The sequence below is a fragment of the Calonectris borealis genome, chromosome 15 (assembly GCF_964195595.1).
Source record: "Calonectris borealis chromosome 15, bCalBor7.hap1.2, whole genome shotgun sequence".
NCBI lineage: Eukaryota > Metazoa > Chordata > Aves > Procellariiformes > Procellariidae > Calonectris > Calonectris borealis.
Window position 1 is genome coordinate 23,258,440 of NC_134326.1, and position 21,542 is coordinate 23,279,981.

At 49.6% G+C, this 21,542-nt stretch overlaps 1 protein-coding gene across 1 annotated transcript; it reads right to left on the reverse strand.

The window, feature by feature from the left end:
- Nucleotides 1-198: 198 nt before the first annotated feature.
- CSF1R (colony stimulating factor 1 receptor) lies at nt 199-21,325 on the reverse strand. Its single transcript, XM_075164764.1, has 21 exons — nt 21,133-21,325; nt 16,439-16,684; nt 15,349-15,633; nt 14,664-14,800; nt 13,205-13,364; nt 12,147-12,336; nt 10,949-11,064; nt 10,559-10,679; nt 9,676-9,866; nt 8,992-9,104; nt 6,790-6,916; nt 6,194-6,298; nt 5,752-5,862; nt 5,331-5,493; nt 4,650-4,753; nt 4,386-4,504; nt 3,484-3,606; nt 3,253-3,364; nt 2,833-2,932; nt 2,112-2,217; nt 199-1,622 (listed from the first exon to the last, which is right to left on the reverse strand). The coding sequence occupies exons 1-21, from the start codon at nt 21,194-21,196 to the stop codon at nt 1,491-1,493; spliced, it is 2,925 nt and encodes a 974-aa protein (XP_075020865.1). The 5' UTR covers nt 21,197-21,325; the 3' UTR covers nt 199-1,490.
- Between the last annotated feature and the right edge of the window lie 217 nt (nt 21,326-21,542).

Sequence of the window (21,542 nt, forward strand, 5' to 3'; positions counted from 1 at the left end):
CAGAGCAAAGTGCTTTAAAACCTTGCTTTTAATAAGTTTTTGCATTACCCAGGATTGAATGGTTTTGAGAACCGGTAATGAGGAGTGTGTCTGAGGAATTGGAGCAGAGTTGCAGGGTGATAGGATGGGCCAGTGCATCACCCGTGCTCTGATCCATTCCCCTCTGAGAACAGTCCTTAAAGCCCTGAAAGAGACTCATTTTGTTAAACATCTTATTTTATTCTTTATAATGCTGACAGATAGAAATACATTAGCTTTTTATTTAGTAAGGAGGAATGAATCACTTGGTGTTAGCATAGAACCAGGTTTAATGTAAAGAGCTGTGAGCAGTATGACAAAGGCCACCTGCCATACAGTAGTTCTGTCTTGCTGTAGTTTGCCTGAGCCCTTTCAGTGCTTGTACCTGGAATACTGATCCTTCACCCACCGAGTCAGGTGAAGCTAAGAAGGTTCGTTAGCTACTTCTGATAGCTACACAGGACCGGGTGGCTGTGGCATTAGTAACCCTGAACAAGAGCTAGATGAGAAGTAAGTTTAAGGGCATTAGGCCATAGCTTATGAAAAAAAATTACTTCAGCTGTACTATTAAAAATACACTCAGGAAAATATGTACAAGAACATATTTGTCATCGTGACAAAGGCAGTGATTGCTACATGTTTAATAATTCAGAAGTTTTGTAGGATATGTGTTGTTGATAATTTCCAGATCTGTTTAAGCTGCCATTCTTTCCTGGATTGGGATTGTGTTCAGTGCTCATGTGGAAGAGCACTGGTTACTTCTGTATTTTACCTGAGAAATAACCGCCCCTGTGTCCTGTTACTGGGGCACAAGTTCACATAACCCTGGGGTTGTCTCCTTGGCTCGCTTCACTCAAACACTCCCTGCAGAAGCATCAGCTGCAGAGAGGTAGATTGCATGAGGAAATGTAGAGGTTAATGCATATTTAATGCTAAGTAGAGGCTTTACCTATATCTAAACGCTCACTCTGCAACATCCAGGGTCAGACTGACAAAGGGATGAGAGCAGGACCACCAAGAAAGAGGGCTGCTTCTGGTGTGTGGAGCAGTTCCAGCTTCAGGACTTAGTTCAAGATGTGCTCATAAAACACAAGGGTTCAGTCATGTTAGTGACTTTTGGCAATGTCTTACCTGGCTGCAACTTGTATTTAAAAAAACCTACAAAAACCAAACACCCCACAGCCACCTCTGGTGGGTGGGGAGGCAGGTGACAGGGACCTCTCTGTACCTTGTAGAGATGGAGCTTGTTACCATCCTAACAACTTGATGCTACGCTTGAGACAAGACCTGAGGGACCCCGTGGTGAGTCACTCCAGCGCTATCCTTTCAGTGAGGGAGTCGGTAACACTCATACTTCAGAAAGCACAGAGAGGAGAGCCAAAGCAGAAGGCATCAGTGTCCTAGGGCAGAGCAGAACGGTGCGCTCTGCAGAGCCGGGAGGACAGGGATCTATCCCGGGGCAATGGTACCAGCTAACAGAACTGATAGTTGTTGCTCTTGAGAAGGGGCTGGCCACTCTCCTCTTGCTCGCAGGACTCCTCACAGCAGCCAGAGGTATCACAGCCACTGTCTTCCTCAGCAGTGGAGGGGAGGTTGGTGTAGTCCTTGAAAGCAAAAAAAGCCCAAAACCCGCCCCAAGTGTGTTTCAGTCTCTTCAATGGTGTACAACATCTGTTTCTGCACAGATGACCCACTACCCTTTGCTGTGCCCACAGGGCAAGGCTAGCTGGCAGGACAGGCATGCCTGTGCTTTTGTGGAGATGCAGGACAGCTAGTCACGAGGCAGCGCGCCTTTTGTCCAGCTGCACACCAAATCCAGGGGAATGGGGCAGGGCTGCTGCGCTGGTAGTCATATTGCTACCATAGAGGTTGCTGCAAAGCAGATGTATTTTTTTGTCCAGCCTCTTTTGGTCATGGTGGGGAGTGACTTAATGCTTCAGCATGGGGAAAACTGGATGCCTCTCTGCACTTTCCACTAACACTGAACTGCTCCCGTCAGTTAAAGGTAAGAGACATCACCAGGAAAGTCCAGGAACTATGTTCATGTAGTGGGAAAGCACGTCTCCCCCCTTTTCCTCTCCAAAGGTCCTCACCTGCTCCTTATGCACCTCCAGTTCTTTCTGAATGAAGCAGCCGATCTGGTCAAAAGTAGGTCTCTGTGTGGGCTCCAGGCTCCAGCATGCCTGCATGATGCTGTACCTGCAGAGCCAAACAGGGACAGGATGGTTGCACTGTGCTGCTGCAAAGCCGGAGGGTCTGCACCCCCAGGCTCTTCCCTGCAGCACTTTGTATTTCAGGCACACAGTACTGAGCAGTCCCTTGTCTTCCTGTCTATAAAACCCCTGGTCAGTGCACGTGCAGTGCTCCAGGGAAAGGTGAGCACAGAAGTGGATAAAGCAAAGTTCTTTAATCTGTTAACAAGGGACTTCATGCCTCCAGTACTTTTTTCTTTAAGCTTAAACTCATTCCCCTCCTGTAACCCACTCAGGCTTGTCTTCTCACAGTCCTAGGGTCAAAAGTAGCTGACTGAAAAAAAGAAAAATCCACCAAGTTCAGGAATGTAGACATATAACATGAGCTCTCCAATCTTCCTGTCCATAAACAGGGGAAATATTGGATGGAGCATCATAACTGACTCCTACAGGAGCAAGGAGCAGTCTGGTGGGATCTAACCTGAACCTCAAGGGCAGACACACCTGGGAGCAGCAGGCAGACCTGTGAGCAAGGTCCCTGTGCCATCTCCCTGCCTGCCCCCCACGAAGCGGCTCCAGCCACCCTGTCACCCACTGTGTGCATCTCAGCACATCCACTCACATTTCCAAGGGAGCAAAGTCGGGCCTGGCCATCTGGTATCCCTGCTTCACCAAGCTATAGAACTTGCTGTTCACCACCATGCCGGGATATGGACTTTTACCTGTGACAGTAACAGGAGCAGAGATGGCTCTCAGATCAGAGGCTTTAACACTCCAGCCTTGTGGGGTGAGAAGAGGCAGCCTGGAGCATCGCCTGAGCCAGTGCTGCTCATTCTCAGGGAGTTCTGAGTTAGAGCAAATCATCCAGGATCCATCATTTTTAATGGTCCCTCTGGAAGCATAACACAGCGTTTTATAGCCCTGATAAAAACCTAGATTTTTGTCAACCTTCCTCCTTTCTTGGAAACTTTTCCGCAGAGACATTAGGGCAGTAGTAAGCCATGGAAAACAAAAGAGGTTTACAAGCTTGCTTCTTTCTTACCAAGGGAGAAGATCTCCCAGAGAAGGATGCCGTAGGACCATACATCACTCTGCACTGTGTAAATGCAGTCAAAGATGCTCTCTGGGGCCATCCATTTCACGGGCAGTCGGGCCTGGAAGAGCAAAGAATCCTGCAGACTGGGACAAGCTGGCAGCTTACACTACACCGTCCTTCGTGCTCCAGCTGCACCCTACCCTTGTACCTTCTCTTGTCCCCATTTTAATTACTTACATTGCCTTTTACAACATAGTTCGAGTCATTCATGATATCACGGGCCAGGCCGAAGTCACAGATCTTGGCTACTCGTCCATCTGATACGAGCACATTCCTGGCTGCTAAGTCACGGTGGATGCACTGGGGAGACGAGAGTGCAACTGAGACCCAGCCAACATCCTCCAGCAGTCCCAGCTAATTCCCTACAGCCCAGCCCTGTAACCAAACAACACTTATAGGGGCAAGGGAAACACATACTGCTTGAAAAGCCCCTGTGAGAGGCACTGTGTTGTGTACAAGGAATATGGGCTCTCTTTCAACCACTTCATTTGCAGTTCTTTCAACCACTTCATTATGACATTTCATGCCATGCCCTTAATCACTCATGGGGCCATCGTCTTCCCCATGGGAGGAGGCTTAGAGCCAGGGGCTGTTGACACTGTGCCCTCATCTCTGAAACCGTCATACGGTTACTCTCTGATAGTCTAAATGAGCCAGCTCTGGCAGACAGCTCAACGGCCACTTTCAGTTCCTTGTCCCTGGGGCAGCGGGGAAGCTGCCAATGCGAGAAAGCTTCACATCAAAGTTCCTGACCTCATGTAAAAGTTGGAGAGAAAATGTTGAGACTAACACGATGCACAGCCCTGGGTTCCCCCCTGTAACACTGCCCTGCTGTGATGGCCTGCCTGGAGCCCGTGGGAGACAAAGGCTCCGAAGGGAACACTAGTCGCTGTGGCCCAGCATGTCTGAACCCAACAAATGAAGCAGAGGCGCCCACTTCCAGCAGCAGCTTGCTTGAGCTTGGCCACCCCGTCCAAAAAACATCCCGAGCCTAGTGCAGACAGGATGGCTGGTGCCTGCTGGCTGGACTAGTGTTTCCCAGTTGGGGTGCTGGGGGCAGTTGTCCTCTTGGCACTCACGTTCTTTGATGCGAGGAATGCCATGCCCTGGGCCACTTGGCTGGAGAACTGTAGCAGGTCAGAAAGATTGAGGGGACGGAGATCTTCCCTGGTTTCATCTTCTTCCTCTGAGATTCTCCCTGAAATTCAAAGCGAAGTTTTAGAGTTGCTGCAAACCTGGTGAATAATGCCAGCTATGCTGTGTCCTGGTTTTCTGGGGCTAAACCAGACAGGATTGCCAGAATAAAGAAATCATAAAAACACAGAAATGAACCTTAAACTCACCCCTGGCTCGCGCAGAATCCGATGATGCTGAAGATGATGATGATGACGACACAGGCCTCATTTCAACATATGTTTCCAAACCCGGGCTCGAAAAGCCACTGTCACTGAGTCAGAAGCAACAGAGGTGGAGGCAGGCTGTTAGCAATCCTCCAGCAGTACCTTCTGCCCTTCTCCACATCCACTGAGAGAAGAAACCACATCCCTGCCTGCAGGAAGTGGCTTAGCTAGAGGCTTAAGGGCAAAGGGAAAGTCAACGTTGAGGCTGATTCAGAAAGGGGACCTAGGTGCCCAGTGGTATGGGGCTGTAAGTACTGCTCCCCTTTTGTCAAGGGACTGCCCTTGGCTGTTGGGGAGCGCTCAGCCTCTTGTCCTACAAAACCCATGTGCCCAACAGTGCAGGAAGCCAAAAAGTTCTGATTCCAGATTGTGGGAGGGCAGACTGGATTGAAACCTGGATTTATTGTGGGATATTCAATGACTGCTGTCAAAGACTTTGAAAAACTTGGAACTGTAACCAAGTCTAAACACAAGCAACCCCAATGGCGTTTACCTTCTGGTATTCTGCAAGTCCCCAGACCTTTGTCCTTAATCTCTCCCCAGCACAGCCCTCTGCACACTTCTCCCAGCAAGTACCCAGGCCCTGCATTGCTAGCCCTGTGGCCACCAGAGCTCTGCTTTTACCTGCGGATGTATTTCTTTTCTAGGTCAACGTTTTTGTAATCAGCAGCGCTGTCTAAAGAGGTATCCAGGGCAGAATCCTGGATAATTATGGATTCAGCTTTCTTCCGCAGGAAATTCAGCAGATCTCCGTAGCGACAGTACTCGGTGATCACAAGGATTGGGCCTGGGAGAGAGGCAGAAAGGGTTCATTAAGACGTGATGTTATTGTGACCTGTCCTGAGGATTGCTTTCCCTGGGAGGGGCAGCAGAACCCACACTGCACATAAGCATGTCTGGAAATGGCCAGCCCACAGGCCCTTGTGAAGTTATAGGTTCAAAAAAGACCAGCGAGCTCATTAGCTATCCCTGAGGAGAGGTAACAGCCTCAGAGGAGCAGGCCATGGGAGGCGTCCATGGGGGAAGCAGGGCTGTGGGATCCTACCTCCATAGGTACATGCTCCCAGCAGGTTAACAATGTTCTCGTGGTGTCCCAAGTGACTCATGATCTTCAGCTCGGACATGAGAGCCTCCTGCTCATCTGTGTCTGCGGATGCTGCCAGACAAGAGGAAAAGGGCTGTGTGAAGGATTGAGGGAAGGACAAGGAAGAGATGATGGGGGAGGACAGAAAAAGGTGTAGACAGAGAGATGGAACAAAAGGAGGAGACACACTCAGAGAGGAAATTGTGTCCTCCGTCTGTGCCTCTGGCCATGTGCGTCCACAAAAATGACAGCAGCATGATTCCAACACCAGTACTTATCACAGAAACATCTAAAAAAGTAGATGTTGCAGCCTGGGAGCACCAACACAGTGGTGAACGCACACTACATCCTGCCCAAAAGGAGCTTGGGGGATTTCAGCCTTTGCAAGTTGCTCTGGACTTACACTTCAGCATCTTCACAGCCACTTTGAGGACCGAATCTTCTTTGCCCAACCCAAAAGCGGTGGCTTCTACCACTTTTCCAAAGGCTCCTGCTCCAAGAGTTTTTCCTGCAAAGGGAAAAAATGTGCTTATAAGATACTTTATAGAAAGAGATTGAGCAGTTGTCCTGCACACAGCCTTGAGGAGGATGTCTGGTGGGTGGGGAGTCCTGCTGAGCCCAGACAAGATGACACATCCCTTAGTCAAGAGCTGGTTAACATCTGAGGGGAACTCTACTGTGGGCAAAGATGGTATGAAAGAGGCCATGTCCAAACACGGGCTCACCAGCTCTATGCATTAGGAATGACCCCAGATGCAAGAGGAGGGACATGATCCTCTCAACCTTCCCTGGAGCAATGGAGGGCTGGAGGGAGGTTGTACCTTAGCATTTGCCACCCTGTGTGGAAGAGGGCAGCAAGGCCTGGTTGAGGATGTTGCTGTAATGTCTGGATGCAGCTTTGGATGTTGCCCAGTTGCTTTGTCTCTGTGCCTTGGAGCATTTCAACTCTGGTGGTGAGCTGCATGCCACCAGGCAAGCACAGCAAGGAAGGTTTCTTACCAAACTGGAGGTTATTCCTGGGAAACTCCCATTTTTCATTGTATGGCAGTTGAGTGGGATCAATAAAGATGTAGTTATTCCCTTCACAGGCCTCAATGATCTTCCACCGCACCTGGTACTTGGGTTTCTGTAAGGAAGAGACTCCAGTTATTCAATGTTCCTCAAGTCCTGAGGGTTCCCCAGTCCCAGCATGCACTCTAGCTCTCACCCTGCAGGCATAGAGGGAAGACTTAGGTTTCAACCCATCAAATATTTCTTGCTTTGAACCTGGACTGAGTGAGAGAGGCTTTGTCTGGACAGCCTGGTCCTTTTGCTGTTACAAAGTCCCCCCAAGTCGTCACCCATGACTGAGGGAGGCTCTCTTGCCTCTTCCACTTAAAATAACCCGTTGCCCTCACTTGAGATGGCAAAGCTGGGAGAGCCAGCATGTCCCACCAGACCAGGGACTGAGCCATGCTGTGTCTCCGTCCCTGATACCCTGGGTTGCTGAGCACAGCAGAACGGTAGAGCTGGCCCAGCCCTGCTTCCCTTACAGGGGAAAAAAAGAAATGGAGAAAGAGAAGTAAGAATTTATTCTCTTTTCCACGAATCTCATGGCAGAAGTAACCAGGCAAGGACAGAGAGAAGCAGTGCTAGAGCCCGTGGGCAGAGGCAGTTGCCAGCTGGTGCTGGGTGTTGTCATTCATGTTGAGAGGGCGAGGGAGCCAGGCTGGAGGCACAAATATAGAGAAAGACAGTGAAATAGCTTGGCATGAGAATACTGTGTGCGGCCTTTGCTCCTGTACAAGGAGACAGGCAAGGACCTGCAATGAGGGTGGCAAAGGTGGTCTCAGGCCCATCAAGACAGACACAGGGAAACATGGGTGGAGTGACCATGGCTGTGATGAGTCACCTCATGTCCCAGCTACTGGGAGGTGTGTGCTGAAGTGCTTCTCCTCATCACTTCCCCTGGATAGTTGCAGAGAAGGATGCAGCATATGGGTAGGTGCTCAAAGCTAGGTTAGCACAGGCATGAGGGACCATAACTGAGGCAAACAGATCTGCAGTTTTGATGCAAAGCATCTGTTTGTTTTCTGCCCCACACTGCTTCTCTTTTCTTTGCCTGAGAGTTGAACATCCATGCCCATGCAGGCTGTTGAAAAAGGCCCAGGCAGGATGTTCCAAGCAGCACAGTTTCTAGTGGAGTTCCCTCATAAAGAATGCCACATGCACTCAGTTTATTTGCTGTTGCCTGCTCCCAGAGGGTGAGCGTTGCTGCTTTCTGCTCCACGATTCACCTAGCACTGCAGCAATCAGCCATGGCTCAAGAAGCCCATGGCTGAGATAGATAAGATTATTTATAAACACATCCTGCTTCTCTTGGGTTTGCAAGGCCTTTCTAAAAGCTATTTCATCAGAGCTGTGCTTACATAGCCATCCACCTCTCTCTCTCTGTGTCTCTGGACTACTGGCCAAAGACAGCTCTGCCTGCAAAGTTGTAGGCGCTTGTTTGGGAGAGAGCTCTGCTGGGTCTTCTGACAACCAGCACCAGAACTTTGCTGCAAAATTTGCAGCCTTGATGGGCTGTCAAAGGAAGAGTGCCAAAAGGGAGAGCTGAAAACCAGGAGATTTTCACCCACTGATGAAGCAGAGGTGGCTATTGATTGGTACAGTTTAAGGAAACAACCGAGAAGGAATCCAAATGCTGAAAATGAGTCTTGCAGAGAAAATGGGGCAAGTTCTTGTATAAAAATAGTGACCAAGTCTTCCTGGAGACAAATGCCTTCTAACGTCATCCTGTTTCCCCAAAAAGACAGCTTTTTATAAAGCAGGGAGGAGAATAAAAAGTAGGTGCAAGTTGCAAACCACTTTTTTCTTTCTTCCTTAATTCACTCTGTGGATTCATGGTGACCAGGGCAAAATCAGCTGCAACTGACAGCACAGAGTGAGCACCTTTGTCTGGCACCAAGAAACTGATTGACCTCTGGGCTACAAGGCTGAGGCACCAGGGTAGGAGAGGTGTTAACACACTGCGTTTGGTGCACAACCCTTGCCCTGCAGCAGGAAACTCCTGGGGGAGTTGGGAGGCAGTGGAGATGAGGGAGGTAGCTCGCCTGGTACCTGCAAGCTGAATGCTCCCTGCCTGTGGCTGCCAGCAGAGGCAGTGTGGTCTCTGAGGCTGGGCAGGCCTTGCAGCCCTTGCTATGCAACAGGGAATCTGACCTGGTTGTACTTGTAGAGGAGGAAGAGGAGCAGGAGGAGCAGCAGGACCGACGTCCCTATGCAGGTGGAGAGAATGGGGCTGAAGAGCTTGTTTGGGGGGGCCACGACATTTCCTGGAGGAGCAAAAGAATGGGGATGAGTAAAACACTCCTGTTTCAATCCCACCTCTGGGAGCATTTTGCCCATCTGTTCACTTAGGCTTCCCCTGTACGCAACACAACCAAGCACTGGCCTCAGAGACACCCAAAAGAGCTGCTGGGAACTGAGGGAAGTTCTTGATATCAAACTCAAGGCTGCAGTGGTTCCCCCTGTGCACCCCAATTTCTACACAAAGAGCACCAGGTGCAGGTCAGACTGACTGGGGACCAAGATCTGTGCAGCAAGAACAGGCCCATCAAAAGATGCAACCCTTGGACTCCAGTGGGCTGAGCAACAGCAGTTGCAGTTATAAGGTGTTCATGGCATGGCTCAGCCTTTGGCACCAGGCTATGCCCAGCCAGCAATTCCCACATGGCTCCTAGGACTGGCAAATGCCAAAGTGTCCCGCCTCCTGTGAAGACAGAGGGCTTGTGGAATCTATTCCACCTCTCTTGCAAGACAGTAGGGATATATGTATTGGAAGATGGGCCCCCAAAAGCCCCCAAATTCTCCCCCACTCTGCCATGCTACCACTTTGTATCTTACTGGTGACGGTGAGTGAGTGAAACATGTCAGAAGCATTCCCCTCTCTGTTAATGGCCACACAGCAGAAGGTGAAATTGGCACCCAGCTCCTGGAACGGGACAACGCTCTCCACCTCCACCTCTTGGAAGGGCAACATGTTCACCACCTGGGGACTGGAGTTGTTCAGTAGCAACCTGTAGTCCTCATTGTATCTGCAGAGACACCAAGCAGGAGAGAATGAGTGTTCCTCTGCAGCACGGTTGCTCATAAGTGAAATGGCGCCTCTATCAGACTAGAGGGGAGACAATAGGAATTAGGGCTGCAGCTCTATGAGACATGTTTTACTCGCTGCCCAGTTAAAAGACCTCTCCCTGAACATCAAAGCCCTGTATAGACAGAGTCTTAACTGCCTTCATGCGGCTAGGGCTGTGGCAGCAGTTCCGTCCTTGAACAGGGCTGGTACTGAGACACAACCACCCCTGTCCAGCAGCTACAGTTGCCTCCCATCACACTGTAGCTCAGTAAAACTGTGCTCTGCGAAGCCTCAGACCTGTGGAGGTCCTAGAAAGATTATTAGGAGCAGCCAGGATGTAGCTCTACAGCAACCTACTCCAGGGCACTTCTCCCAGGGACCCACATGTTCCTCGGAAAAGCATTGGGAGAACATGAGTCACAGGTGGTTGAACCCTTCAAGCTCAAGACTTCAGGAATAGTACCTGCCCCCTCTCCTCAAACAGTCCCCAAGAACCTCTTTTTTTAGCAGGGCAACACCCCTGTTACTGTTACTGAACAGGCTCTGATATATTGCCTGTAAGCAAGCTCTCGTGGTGCTGCTCAGCAAATGCCAGCATAGCAAGGGCAAGAGCACACCTTGGAGGTGCTCAGTCTCCCGGGCATTTCTTACCTGTCGGAGTGAATGGGGCACCGGTACCACTCAATGCGTGGGGCAGGGTAGCCGATGGCCATGCACTGAAGAATGCGGGAGTCGTTGGCTGGCACCTTGATTTTGCAGACCCTTGGAGGAGCTGTTGGGGAAGGCAGATAAACAATGAATGCTATGACTGGAGGAAGAGCACATTCCCTGTGCTCTGATTTACTTTCCATGTGTGCGACAATAAAACACCAGGAATCCCTGTGCTACACGTAGGTGTGGGCTGGGTCCCAGATGCAGTCTGGCTGTGTGTCCTGTGGGCACTGGGCTGGAAGCACCCAGGTACCCCAGCCTACTTACTGCCAGCTGGGCAGCAGCCCCAGGGCAAGCAGGGTGAAAGAACGGGCAATGCCAAGCACTTACATTTCACAGAGATGCTGAAGGTAACTGATGCGTTGGTCTCATTGTTGAGGGCATAAAATGTATAGAGACCTCCCTCTCCGTCCTGCAGGCGGTTCAGGAAGAGCGTGTTATTATACCTGCTCACACAGAGAGAGCAAACACCATGAAGAAAGCTGTACTGAGGAAACTCAAGCACTCATACAGTCTTTGCTCAGTGAGATGCTGCTGCTTCCCGTGCCCTGGAGTGAGTGAGCACTTCCCAGCACTAATCCCAGCCCACAAGGGGAATGGGCTACTCGCTTCTTCAGGGGAAGCAGGGAGGGTCTGATCTTCCTTAGAGGAAAGACCTTTTGCCACCCAGTGCACAGCACTTCTGAAAGGCTACGGGTGGGTGAATGCTCAGAAAGGAGAGTTTAACATCTAAATCATTGCCTTTGAAGGGCTAGAGGATGCTGGTCCTCCTGCCTTTGACAGAATGAGTTATTCCTCCCATTTCTTAGCCCATCAAGTCATGGTCCCTAGTGCCCACTCCCCTCTGCCCCCAGCCCATTTCTCAGATCCCGATGCAAGAAAGAGTTTGCCCTAAAGCCATCATGCTTGCTGAGTGGCATAATTCCTCTTGTGGATTATTTTTGGTTTCTGAGAAAATTAAAGGGGAATTGCCAAAACTCTCCACCAAATGGAATGATTCTCTTTCTTTCAGTCTCCTTTTGGCCTCATTTGGCTGTAGGCTTTGGAGGAGCAGGGCTGTGCCCTCCATTAGGTCTTATCCACATAACAATTTTTCTGGCTTCTCTTGACATGGGGCATACAGTGCCGCTCAGTACATACACTCTCCAGACTACAGAGAATGGGACAGGTCTGAGGAACAGTGAGGGAATTAAGTTTTTTTGTACTGTTCATCCGCCCCTGCGATTTCTTCCTGGAAGGAGAGTGCGACCTTGATCAACCCGACCATAAACGTGATAGTGACTTCCACAAGGTTTTCTAAAGAAAAGGCTGCCAAGTTAGACAGAGGTGGTGTCCTCCTTGACCTGATCAGACCTGCTCACTGTGGTTTGCTAATAATACTGGAAAGAGAAGACAGAAAGGCAGAACAGTTCCCCTCTTTAAAACCACAGTGTTTTCTGTGAGCCAGTAGCATGGGGTCTACCTGTCTCACAAGGAAAGCACTGTTGAAAACATGCCATGGCTAGTGTAGAAGAGAGAGAGCACATACCAGTTGTTTCCAGAGATCATTTGGCTCTTGAATGTGGTAGTCCCAGAGTTCTTCAAGGGGTTTGTGTGCTCCCAGCCCCAGTGGAGAAGTTTTGGGTAAGCCTCAATGTGGACCTGCAGCCTCAGACTCTCTCCCAAAGCAACCTCCTGGCTGGTGGCTTGCACTGGGGCCAGTAACACATAACCTCTCTCTGCAGGATAGAGGAGAGCATGACCATCAGGAGGCATGTCCAGAAACAAGCTTATACCAGCTTCATAAATGGACTATTATTGGAAAGGGCAGCTGGGAGACTGCAGGAGGGAATGAGGCATTACACAAATTATGTTGCCAAGGAGTACTTTTAAGTTGCTCCTTTGTCATGGCAGCTTGGATTACACTCTGCCTGAGGAGAGCTAGAAAATCTTAGTGAACGCTCATGGGGAAAGAGGTTTTACATGCCATATCCTAATAGGTGATGAGGAAAAAACTGTATCTCCTGATTGTCCATAGAAGACAGGCCCCTTAGCTAAACTCCTGACTTTTCACTTGGAAACAACTCAGACCAAGCCCTGGTTCTGAGCCATGGTATGCAGTGGCTTTGGGTCATCAGCAAACCCCAGCCTACGAGCTATGAGGATGAATTTTCCATCTTAAGATACTAAGAAGTGTATACTCGACCTGAATCCTCTTATGTGGATCTGTTACTGGAAGACACAAAGATCCATACTTGGCTTATATGGCTTGCCCTTCCTTCTAGCCAGCCTTTCCTGGTCTTCAGCATAATCTTGCCCCATTCTTTTTTTTGTTTTAAAGCTGTTTATAAACACACAGAAACTGAGAAGAGCTTTCCGATTTTTCATCCAGAATCCCCCAAAAATGCCCTCCTGCCCCTCAAGATGTGAAGGGAACACCAGTTCCTTTCCTAGCAGCTCCACAGTTCTCATGTGAGCCTTCAGGCACAAGCAAGAATGATGTTTCCAACAACAAAACTAGGGACAAGATGGAGGCAGAAGCAGCAAATACTCAAGGCTAGGTGTGATTCAGCCCACACCTTCCTGGTCTTTTGGGGAAGCACTCACCTACTACCTGAAGCATTGTCGAGGCATTCCTGAATCCTGCTGAATTGTTAGCTATACAAGTGTATTTCCCACTGTCTTCCATGGTCACCGCTGGAATGGACAGGATGTCGCTGATGAAGTAGTTCTCATTTTCAAAGCTAGGCTTTTTAGTTCTCCTGACCTGTCAGGCAGGGAGGGAGCATCAGGCACTTTCTTGGAAGGGCAGAAGGTGGAACTGAATATTTACAACAAACATACCCACGCGCTCCTGTTCTGGGCTACTGAACTTTGTTATAGAGACCCTGACACTGAAAGCCATCTGTGTGGAGACCAAGAGGCATATTAAACCTAAGTATTCAGGGCAGATATTCCACAGCAGTTAGGGTTATAGCTATTGTCAACCTTCTAACTGCAAGTTGGCCTTACATATGATCCAAACATATCTTGTACGTTATTTCAACTCCTTAATAAAGGCATCAGACATAATAAGGACTTCTAGCAAACCTTATCTAACCATCTAGCAGTTAAAAGTCAGCACAACAGAGATTTTGAAATGCATTCCCTTTCTTCGCCTGTATCTTTTCTCTGGGGAACTGTGTGTCCTGAACATGTTTGCTGCTTTATAAGTCCTGGCAGGGCTGGATGGAAAAATATTGCCTTAGTAGGTACTGTGGCTCCTGCTCAAAGAACTCAGCTGAAACAACACACTTTCCTTCTCTCTTGCAGCAAGATCCTGACAATGGGCAGGGGTTTCTTAACCCTTGTCCTCGTTTCAGCTGGGATAGAGTTAATTTTCTTCCTAGTAGCTGGTACAGTGCTGTGTTTTGGATTTAGTATGAGAATAATGTTATAACACACTAATGTTGTTGCTAAGTAGTGCTTACGTTAGTCAAGGACTTTTCAGCTTCCCATGCTCTGCCAGATGCACAAGAAGCTGGGAGGCAGTACAGCTGGGACAGCTGACCCAAACTGGCCAACGGGATATTCCATACCATGTGTCATCCTCAATATATAAACTGGGGGAGCTGGCCAGGGGGGCAGCAACCACTGCTCGGGAACTGGTTGGGCATCAGTCAGTGGGTGGTGAGCAATTGCATCGTGCATCATCTGCTTTGTATATTCTATTATTATTACTACTGTTTTACTTTATTTTATTTTGATTATTAAACCATCTTTATCTCAACCCATGAGTTTTCTCACTTCTACCCTGCCGATTCTCTCCTCCATCCCACCGGAGGCAGGGGAGTGAGCAAGCGGCTGTGTCGTGTTTCGTTGCTGGCTGGGGTTAAACCACGACAACCCTGTGTCATCCCAAGGAAAGGATGGCCATATTCAGATTTCTACAGCTTGTTTGAATAGCTGCTTTGGTTGGGCAGTTCAAGGCTTTGCTGCAGGTGACTCGGGTCTGGGCAGTTCTTACCACCCTTTATCTCCCAGTTTCCAGGAAAGCCCTATACCCTCTTGAATGTGCATAACTTACGCTCGTTGCTGCTGTCACCCATCTGATGTCATACTTGTGGGAAGGAGCGATTACTCTGCAAGTGACTTTGAAAGGTTCGCCCACGATTCGCACATGGTCTATAGGGTCCATCATCACTGATACAGGCTTCTCCAGTGCTACACAAAGGCAAGCAGGGAAAGATTCAATGTCAGCTGGTCCAGTGATCCTGTGTGCTTTGGAGACTCTCCAGGGCCTCGCTACCTTCTCCTTTCCATCCTCTTCAGTCTCTTTACCCCTGGCCTTCTCCTTCCCTAGGGATCATCACTCCTTTTTGTGCACATGTCTATGGGAAGCAGTACAGGTTGGGGAGAGCACAGCAGTCAGCACTGTTGGTTGAAAGGGAAGGGGAACCTTCTGCCATGGTTACGTCCTGAGCATCAGGGCCTGAGGACTTGCAGAACATCAGGGAGATAGGTGGACTTTTTTCTCTGTTCTGTGATAATGCCTGCAAAGATTTGAACACTGCTGAACCCATGGAGACCCACCTGAAGGAGCCAATTTGCCAGAAGCTGATGGAATTTTGCCTCCATTAAATACCCTTTAAAGATCACATGTTCAGAAGGTCGTCCCTAACACTGGCGATGAGCTTTTCCTTAACTATCTACTGTGGCCAGATTAGCTATTGGCTGTCTCCCTGAGGACAGCAGCAACCCCAATCCTTTACCTTCTTCCACAAGCAGTCTTATTCTTGATGACTTCTCTGTTTTTCCATTTATCACTGCTTGGCATCGGTAAAAGCCCTTCTGCTTGCTTTGCACATTGTATAGTGTTATTCCTTTCTCAGTACTGAAAGAATAGTTGGTGCCGGGTGAGAGATGAGAGGTGTCATCCATTATCAGACTCACGCTGGATCCATACTCAGGGGCCGTGATGAGACAGGGGAGCTCAGCATTACCACCTTTGGTCACGAAGATCCGGAAAGTCGGGGTGTACCACACATTATTGGGATCTGTGGAGAAGACAAGGTAGGCTGGAGAATAGGATCAGAAAATGCATTGAAGCTGAGAAACACATTCCAGCAAAGGCAAGTCTGCAGCATTGCTGCCCAGTGGGAGTTCGATGCTGGGGCAGCCCTACTCAACACCTGCCTGACTCAGCCTCCAAAAACTCACACGACAAGCCCAATTCCAGCTAAGGCATGAGGAGAGCACAGCAATTAACACACAAATGTACATAGGCAAGAGAGACTGAGAAGTATGCTTACGTCTAACTAAACTTTTCACCATGATGTTAGTTTTATTTATCAGACCTCCAGCTTCCCTGTCCAGGACAGTATCTCTGGTACAAGGGAAGGGGTGAACTCAAGTGGTGGAGCTACCACAGCATAACTTCTGGGGTAAAAGAATATTTGGGGTTCAGGTCATATTGTGAGGATGTGATTCATGTGACTTTCCCTTATCTGGGGTACTGGCAATACAGTTCTCTGATTTCCAGATCCCACTGCCCATTACAACACCAAACAGACTTTCATCCCTGTTTTTTCAGGAAGGGAAGCCAAGGTAGATGGAGGGAGAGGTCCAGGCCATTCACAGGTATGCATGAGATGTAGATGTTCTATACTCTACCCCAGCGCTTCAGCCAGGGCCCCCATTGTGTGTGAGCTTGCATGGTTGCGGGTGAGCCACTGCCCCAGTAGGAGCCTGCACTGCTCCCCTAAACACACACACAACCACAGCGACGACCTGTGTAATGCCTTTGCTCCCTGAAAGGAGGCTGTTCTGCTGGCATATGTGGGAAGAGGGAAGCTTGGTTACCTCGCACAAACAGATGTACAGTTGCAATGCCCTTGTCAGTGCTGTTGACATAAGCACACTTATAGGTGCCTGTATCCCTGTAAGTGGCTTTGGGAATACTGAGCGTGCTGCTGGTTTGGTTGCTGAATGTATCCTTTCGGCTTTTCCATTCAACTTCGGACTCTCCCGAGCAGTGCAAGACGACTGGATCACCCGTGTTGACAACCAGAGCAGGGAAGTCAGGGCTGATCACTGGGGATGCTGAGCCTACAAAGGAAAAAGAGAAAGAGTGAGGATGCAGAAACGATGCCTAATGATGCTCTTTTGGAGCAAGAAGTAGCTCAGCATCAGGAAAAGGCTGGGCTTGGGATCCAAACTGGCTTTTTGGGTTGCGTCACTCCGGCCATTCTCTATCCCACCGGACTGATATGGCCTGATACTCCAAGGAATGAATTTCAGGGACAAAAGAAAACCCCACATGTGAACGTTTAGAGCACCGGGACAGAAAAAACAATCATCTGGAGCTGATTAAGCCAGATGCTTAGAAATTATTCCTGTTGGGTTTTGCCTCTTCTTACAACAGTTTTCCTTTTGTGGCAGAGCTTGAGCTACTATATGAACTTGGTTAGCCCATAACACCATTTGGTGAAGTTTAAGCCAAGTTTAGTAAATGGAACTCTCTTTGTTGCATCAGTGCTGTGATGAGCTAGAACAAACCTGGAAAGCTTCTGCAGAGCAGGAGGTCAGTGCATGCCTTTTGGCTTTTTGGTTGCTGGATTTTGAAGGACACCTACTTATGCCTTATCATAGAGTCAAACAGTGTACTTTCCTCGCAAATACCACCAAAACATTATGAAGTGAGTCAGCATCATTATTCATATTTGGGCGTGGGAAACTGAGGCACAGAAAAGCTGAATGGCTCAGGAAAGCCCATAGCTGCAGTTGTACATACAGCACACCAGGCCATGCTGACACTGGCATTGCAACCCAGCTGGATTTCTGATGCCGTCTCTACTTTGAAGATGCTGGCTGAATAAAGGGGAACCAGGGTCCCGCTCCAGCCCTTAGCGTCAGGGGGAAATATTTTTTCCCTGTTTTGCCGCGTCAGCCAGTTCTTTGAGTCACCACCTATATTTAGGGTGGGGGGGAAGTGAGAAATGAATCAGTGCCGCGGGGCTAGGGAAGAAGTGGTACTGCCACCCCCACGCCAGGCCTTCGGGGAGGACAGGAAACATTGCAAATGGCTATCCGTGCTCAGGGGGCTCTGCACCCCGCTCCGGCCCCTATCCAGGGCTATTCTCCCACTTCTGCTTTCCTTTCCAGTTGCTAACCCATCCTCACATCTTAAAGGGACATACACCCACGTTCAAATAATAGTAAGTAGAAAGCTAGCTGCCCAACTTATCAATTTGTCGCTCTTTGTAGAGGAGGTCACTGCAGGCAGTGCTCCTCTTGGGCGGTGGCAGCAGAAACAAGGGCTGAGTTTGGTCTTGTGATGCCTCAAACTCTGCAGCAGACTGCTCTGGACTCATAGGAGCTCTTTAGTTGAAAGGTTTGTTGTCCAAATGAACATAAAAAACCTAACTCATCAGGAAGAGGGCAAGTCACCCTATAATGGCACCATTAGTCTAACTGCGCTTGTATATTCTTCAGGGGAAAGGGGAGTAGCGGCCAGATGTTACAGCCTTTGTTGCAGGGAGAAAAGAGAAGGCTATTTATGGTCATGGGTAGCAAAGACAGTTTAAAGCAAATCTGTTCCCAGGTGCTGCCTTGGACACTGTCCCTGTAACACAGGCAGCAGAAGCACGCACCCATCCTCATCCACCCCTGGTCACAGCTCATTTAGCGAGGAGGACTATGTCCGAGGTACAGATGTGTGTCTTGTGCTACCAGCTGTGCTTAGGGCTCTAACACCAGAGCCCATCCATCAGAGCTCAAAGAGCATCATTTAAGCAGTCTTGGGCTGATGCCTCCCTCTGTGCAACGAAGGGTTGAGAATACGAGACTTGAGGCCCTGGAGAGCATTGCTGGTGCATGACAACAATGCAGTTGCTTAGGGGAAACCCAAACAAGGCCTGGATCAAACTCAGTGGCCCTGGGGGAAGAAGCAGAGGACAGGGAGCTTCGAAGCATGGAATATTTGAATTTTTTCTCCCTTTATTTTTGTGTTTGTTTTTTTTTTTTGTTTTGTTTGTTTGGTTTTTTTTAATGCCTTTATCTTTCTGATAAAAAGGACAGATGGGGCAGAGACATTAAATGCAGGACAATGCCAGGTGAAGGCCACCCAAGCATCCATTCTTTCATGTGTGCTGGGGGATGAGTCAGACCAGCAGGTCCTTTTCCAGAATGGGGAAGCAGGGCTGCTGCGGGAGGCTTTCTCCCTGCTGACCAGTGTGCAATCTTGCACAAAGCCCAAGGATGTCTCTCTGCTGCTCTCCAGCAGCTTCCGCAGCATTGCCAGTAACTGCTGGCCAAAGGTTTTACCACACTTGTGTTGTGTAACCATGACCTCTAGTTACAGCTGCAGGCTCTGTCCCTGCCTCTCCCATGCCAGCCAAAACATTGCTTTCCTCTGCTGAGGGTTTGAAAATGGTGAAGAAGGAGAAGTGAAGGCTAGTAAGATAGAGAGGCTCAAGAACAACCTTACCACAGAAACCAGTCGTCAGGAACTTGACTTGGTCCTGGGGATTAACTAGGCTAAGGTCTGGCCCTGGGAGGGACCCATACCAGGCCTGAGCTCCCCTTGCTCCCACCTCAACAATAGGAGGGAAAAAGCTTGGTTTTTGAGGACACCTTCCCCAGAGTCACCTAAAGTATCTGGGTGCAGGGGATGGGGAAAAGGGTGCCTATCACATCTCTGCCTGGGGCTTCTACCTCAGAGGTTTAAATTCATCAACAACAAGAAAACAAAAGAAACCCCAGGAAGACCTCTCAGGATGGCCAAGAACACAGACGTGAGCTGATCAGGTTTCAAATCCTTCCTCTGCTTGACCTGAAGCTGGGATTTGAGCCCCTGACACTCCCCCAGCAAGAGCTCAGATCATAATGGTCATACCACATCAGCCGTGGGTACTCTCAGAAGATGCACTTGCAATCCAAGAGGTAGGAGGTCTGGCTCCAGCTTGAGGCTATTGCTTTGGACAACCTTGGCATGCTGCAGCTTTGTGCTGCAGATGGCCAGCAGTGATGGTACTCAGACAAATGTGTGTCTAACACCCTGACATGGCAGACAGTGCCTGACGAGCTGGTGACCTGCATTGCCGAGTGCCTCAAGGAACCTTCGGAGAGATCCTGGCAGATACCATTATGATCTCTCACAAATCTACATCAGACCTGCCTACTCCCTAATATCTTAAAAAAACATAAGAAATTAAGAACACTGCAGCCTTCACAACCCAGTTCCCAGCACAGCAGACCTGGAAAAAGCCTGCTCAGCATGTAAAAGTTGTGACACGCCATGCAGTGCAACAGCGAGAAGGATGCAAATTTCCTGGGCTGAAAATATGAACACAGCAGTGGCTCAAGAGGGATACACGGCCTCCCTGTTACATGCTGAATGCTTTTCCCCCCAGATTGCCCCCTTCCAGCGGGGACTTCCCACCATAGTCTCATCATGTGGGGATTAAGCTCAAAAGGATAACGAAAGAAAGTGTCACACAATATCTGAGAGGCTGTCAGCGCTTAAGACGCCAGATTAGTAATACTGGTTTCTGTCTGTTTGGTCGCAAACCTCAAAACAGGCTTAGTGACTCTTTCTTGAGGTTGATGGGTTATTGCCTCTTGGCCATCTCTGCAGCCTCAAAAACCAGGCATATTCACCTTTCCCTTCTTGGCTGCCCGGGTTCTGTTTCCATCACAAGCTCTAACACCCGGCTCTACAGCACTGTTGTGTAAGCCAGCACCACCAGAAAACAGCAATTCTAAGACATCTCCAGCCAGGTACAAGATGCATTGGAAGGTGCCAATGCAGCCGACTTTTCCAACTCTTTCACCTGAAGGCCAAGCATCTCCGGCTCTTGCCCCATTTGGGCAAAGGGTTATTTCAGAGACAGCTTCCTTCTTCCTCCTAACCCCCACACAGACCCAAACAGTGGAAAGTTTCCCTTTGCTGTCTCCCCACTGCCAAGGCTCTTCCTATGCTCCATGCAGCTTTCCATACCTCTTGGTCTTATCCCGGCAGTGCTGCAGGCAGCCAAAAGTGAGCCCTCAGCACAGCTGGCTCCACAGCCAACACAGACTAGCAACACGCCCTCTTTCCACCACTGTCCTCCCTCTCTAATGACAGCCAGTTCTGGATGGTCTTCAGCAAGCTCCTACAGCCAAGTCTGCACTAAAAGCAAGCCGGTGTCTCTTCCCTGCTGTGCCATGTTTTCTTGCCTGCTCCCAGCCCATGCTGAGGCTCCTTGAACCTGCCCACAGCAGCGGTGGCTGCCTCATGAAGCAGTCTCCAGAAGCAGGGACCATCCCAGCCCACAGCAGGCTTTTGGTAGACACAATTGGGAGCCCAGCTTCATGCTCCACCACCAGGAGCTGAGTGCCCATTAGTCCAACTTCAGCATTGCCCCGTTCCCAGCCCCACCGAGGCTGTCATCCCTCCTCACCCGAGGAGGGATAGAGCACTCACACTGGACACCCAGGAAACCCTCTCTGCCTCCCAAACCTGCCCCGGAGTGACATGGAGACACTGTAGGGCTTTGGCGGACCAGTGGACCTACCGTGCCAGATGTTGGCTGCAGTGAGCAGCATGAGAAGAGCAGGACCCATGTCCTCAGGGACCATGGTGTCCACAGAGACCGTGGTGTCCCCAGTGTGGAGCAGGGACGCAGCTGAAGGATTCTCTCGAGCAGTGGGCACCACTCCTCACAGGCACCGTCCCCAGCGCTCCCTTGGCAGGAGCTTCTCCTTTCTGAGTTGACCACAAGTTAAGAAATTCCCTTTTTTTGTTTGTTTTGAAATGGGAGGGAAAAAAAAAAAAGAAAGCAATGCTTTGAGACATCACTGGTGACAAACCCCCTTGGCAGAGGTGGGGCCATGCACGCACCCCACTGCAGGCCCCCCTCCCCTGCTGTTGGGACCACCCTCCTGCCTCAGAGAGGGGTTCAGCCCCAGACCGCTCCCCAGGGCT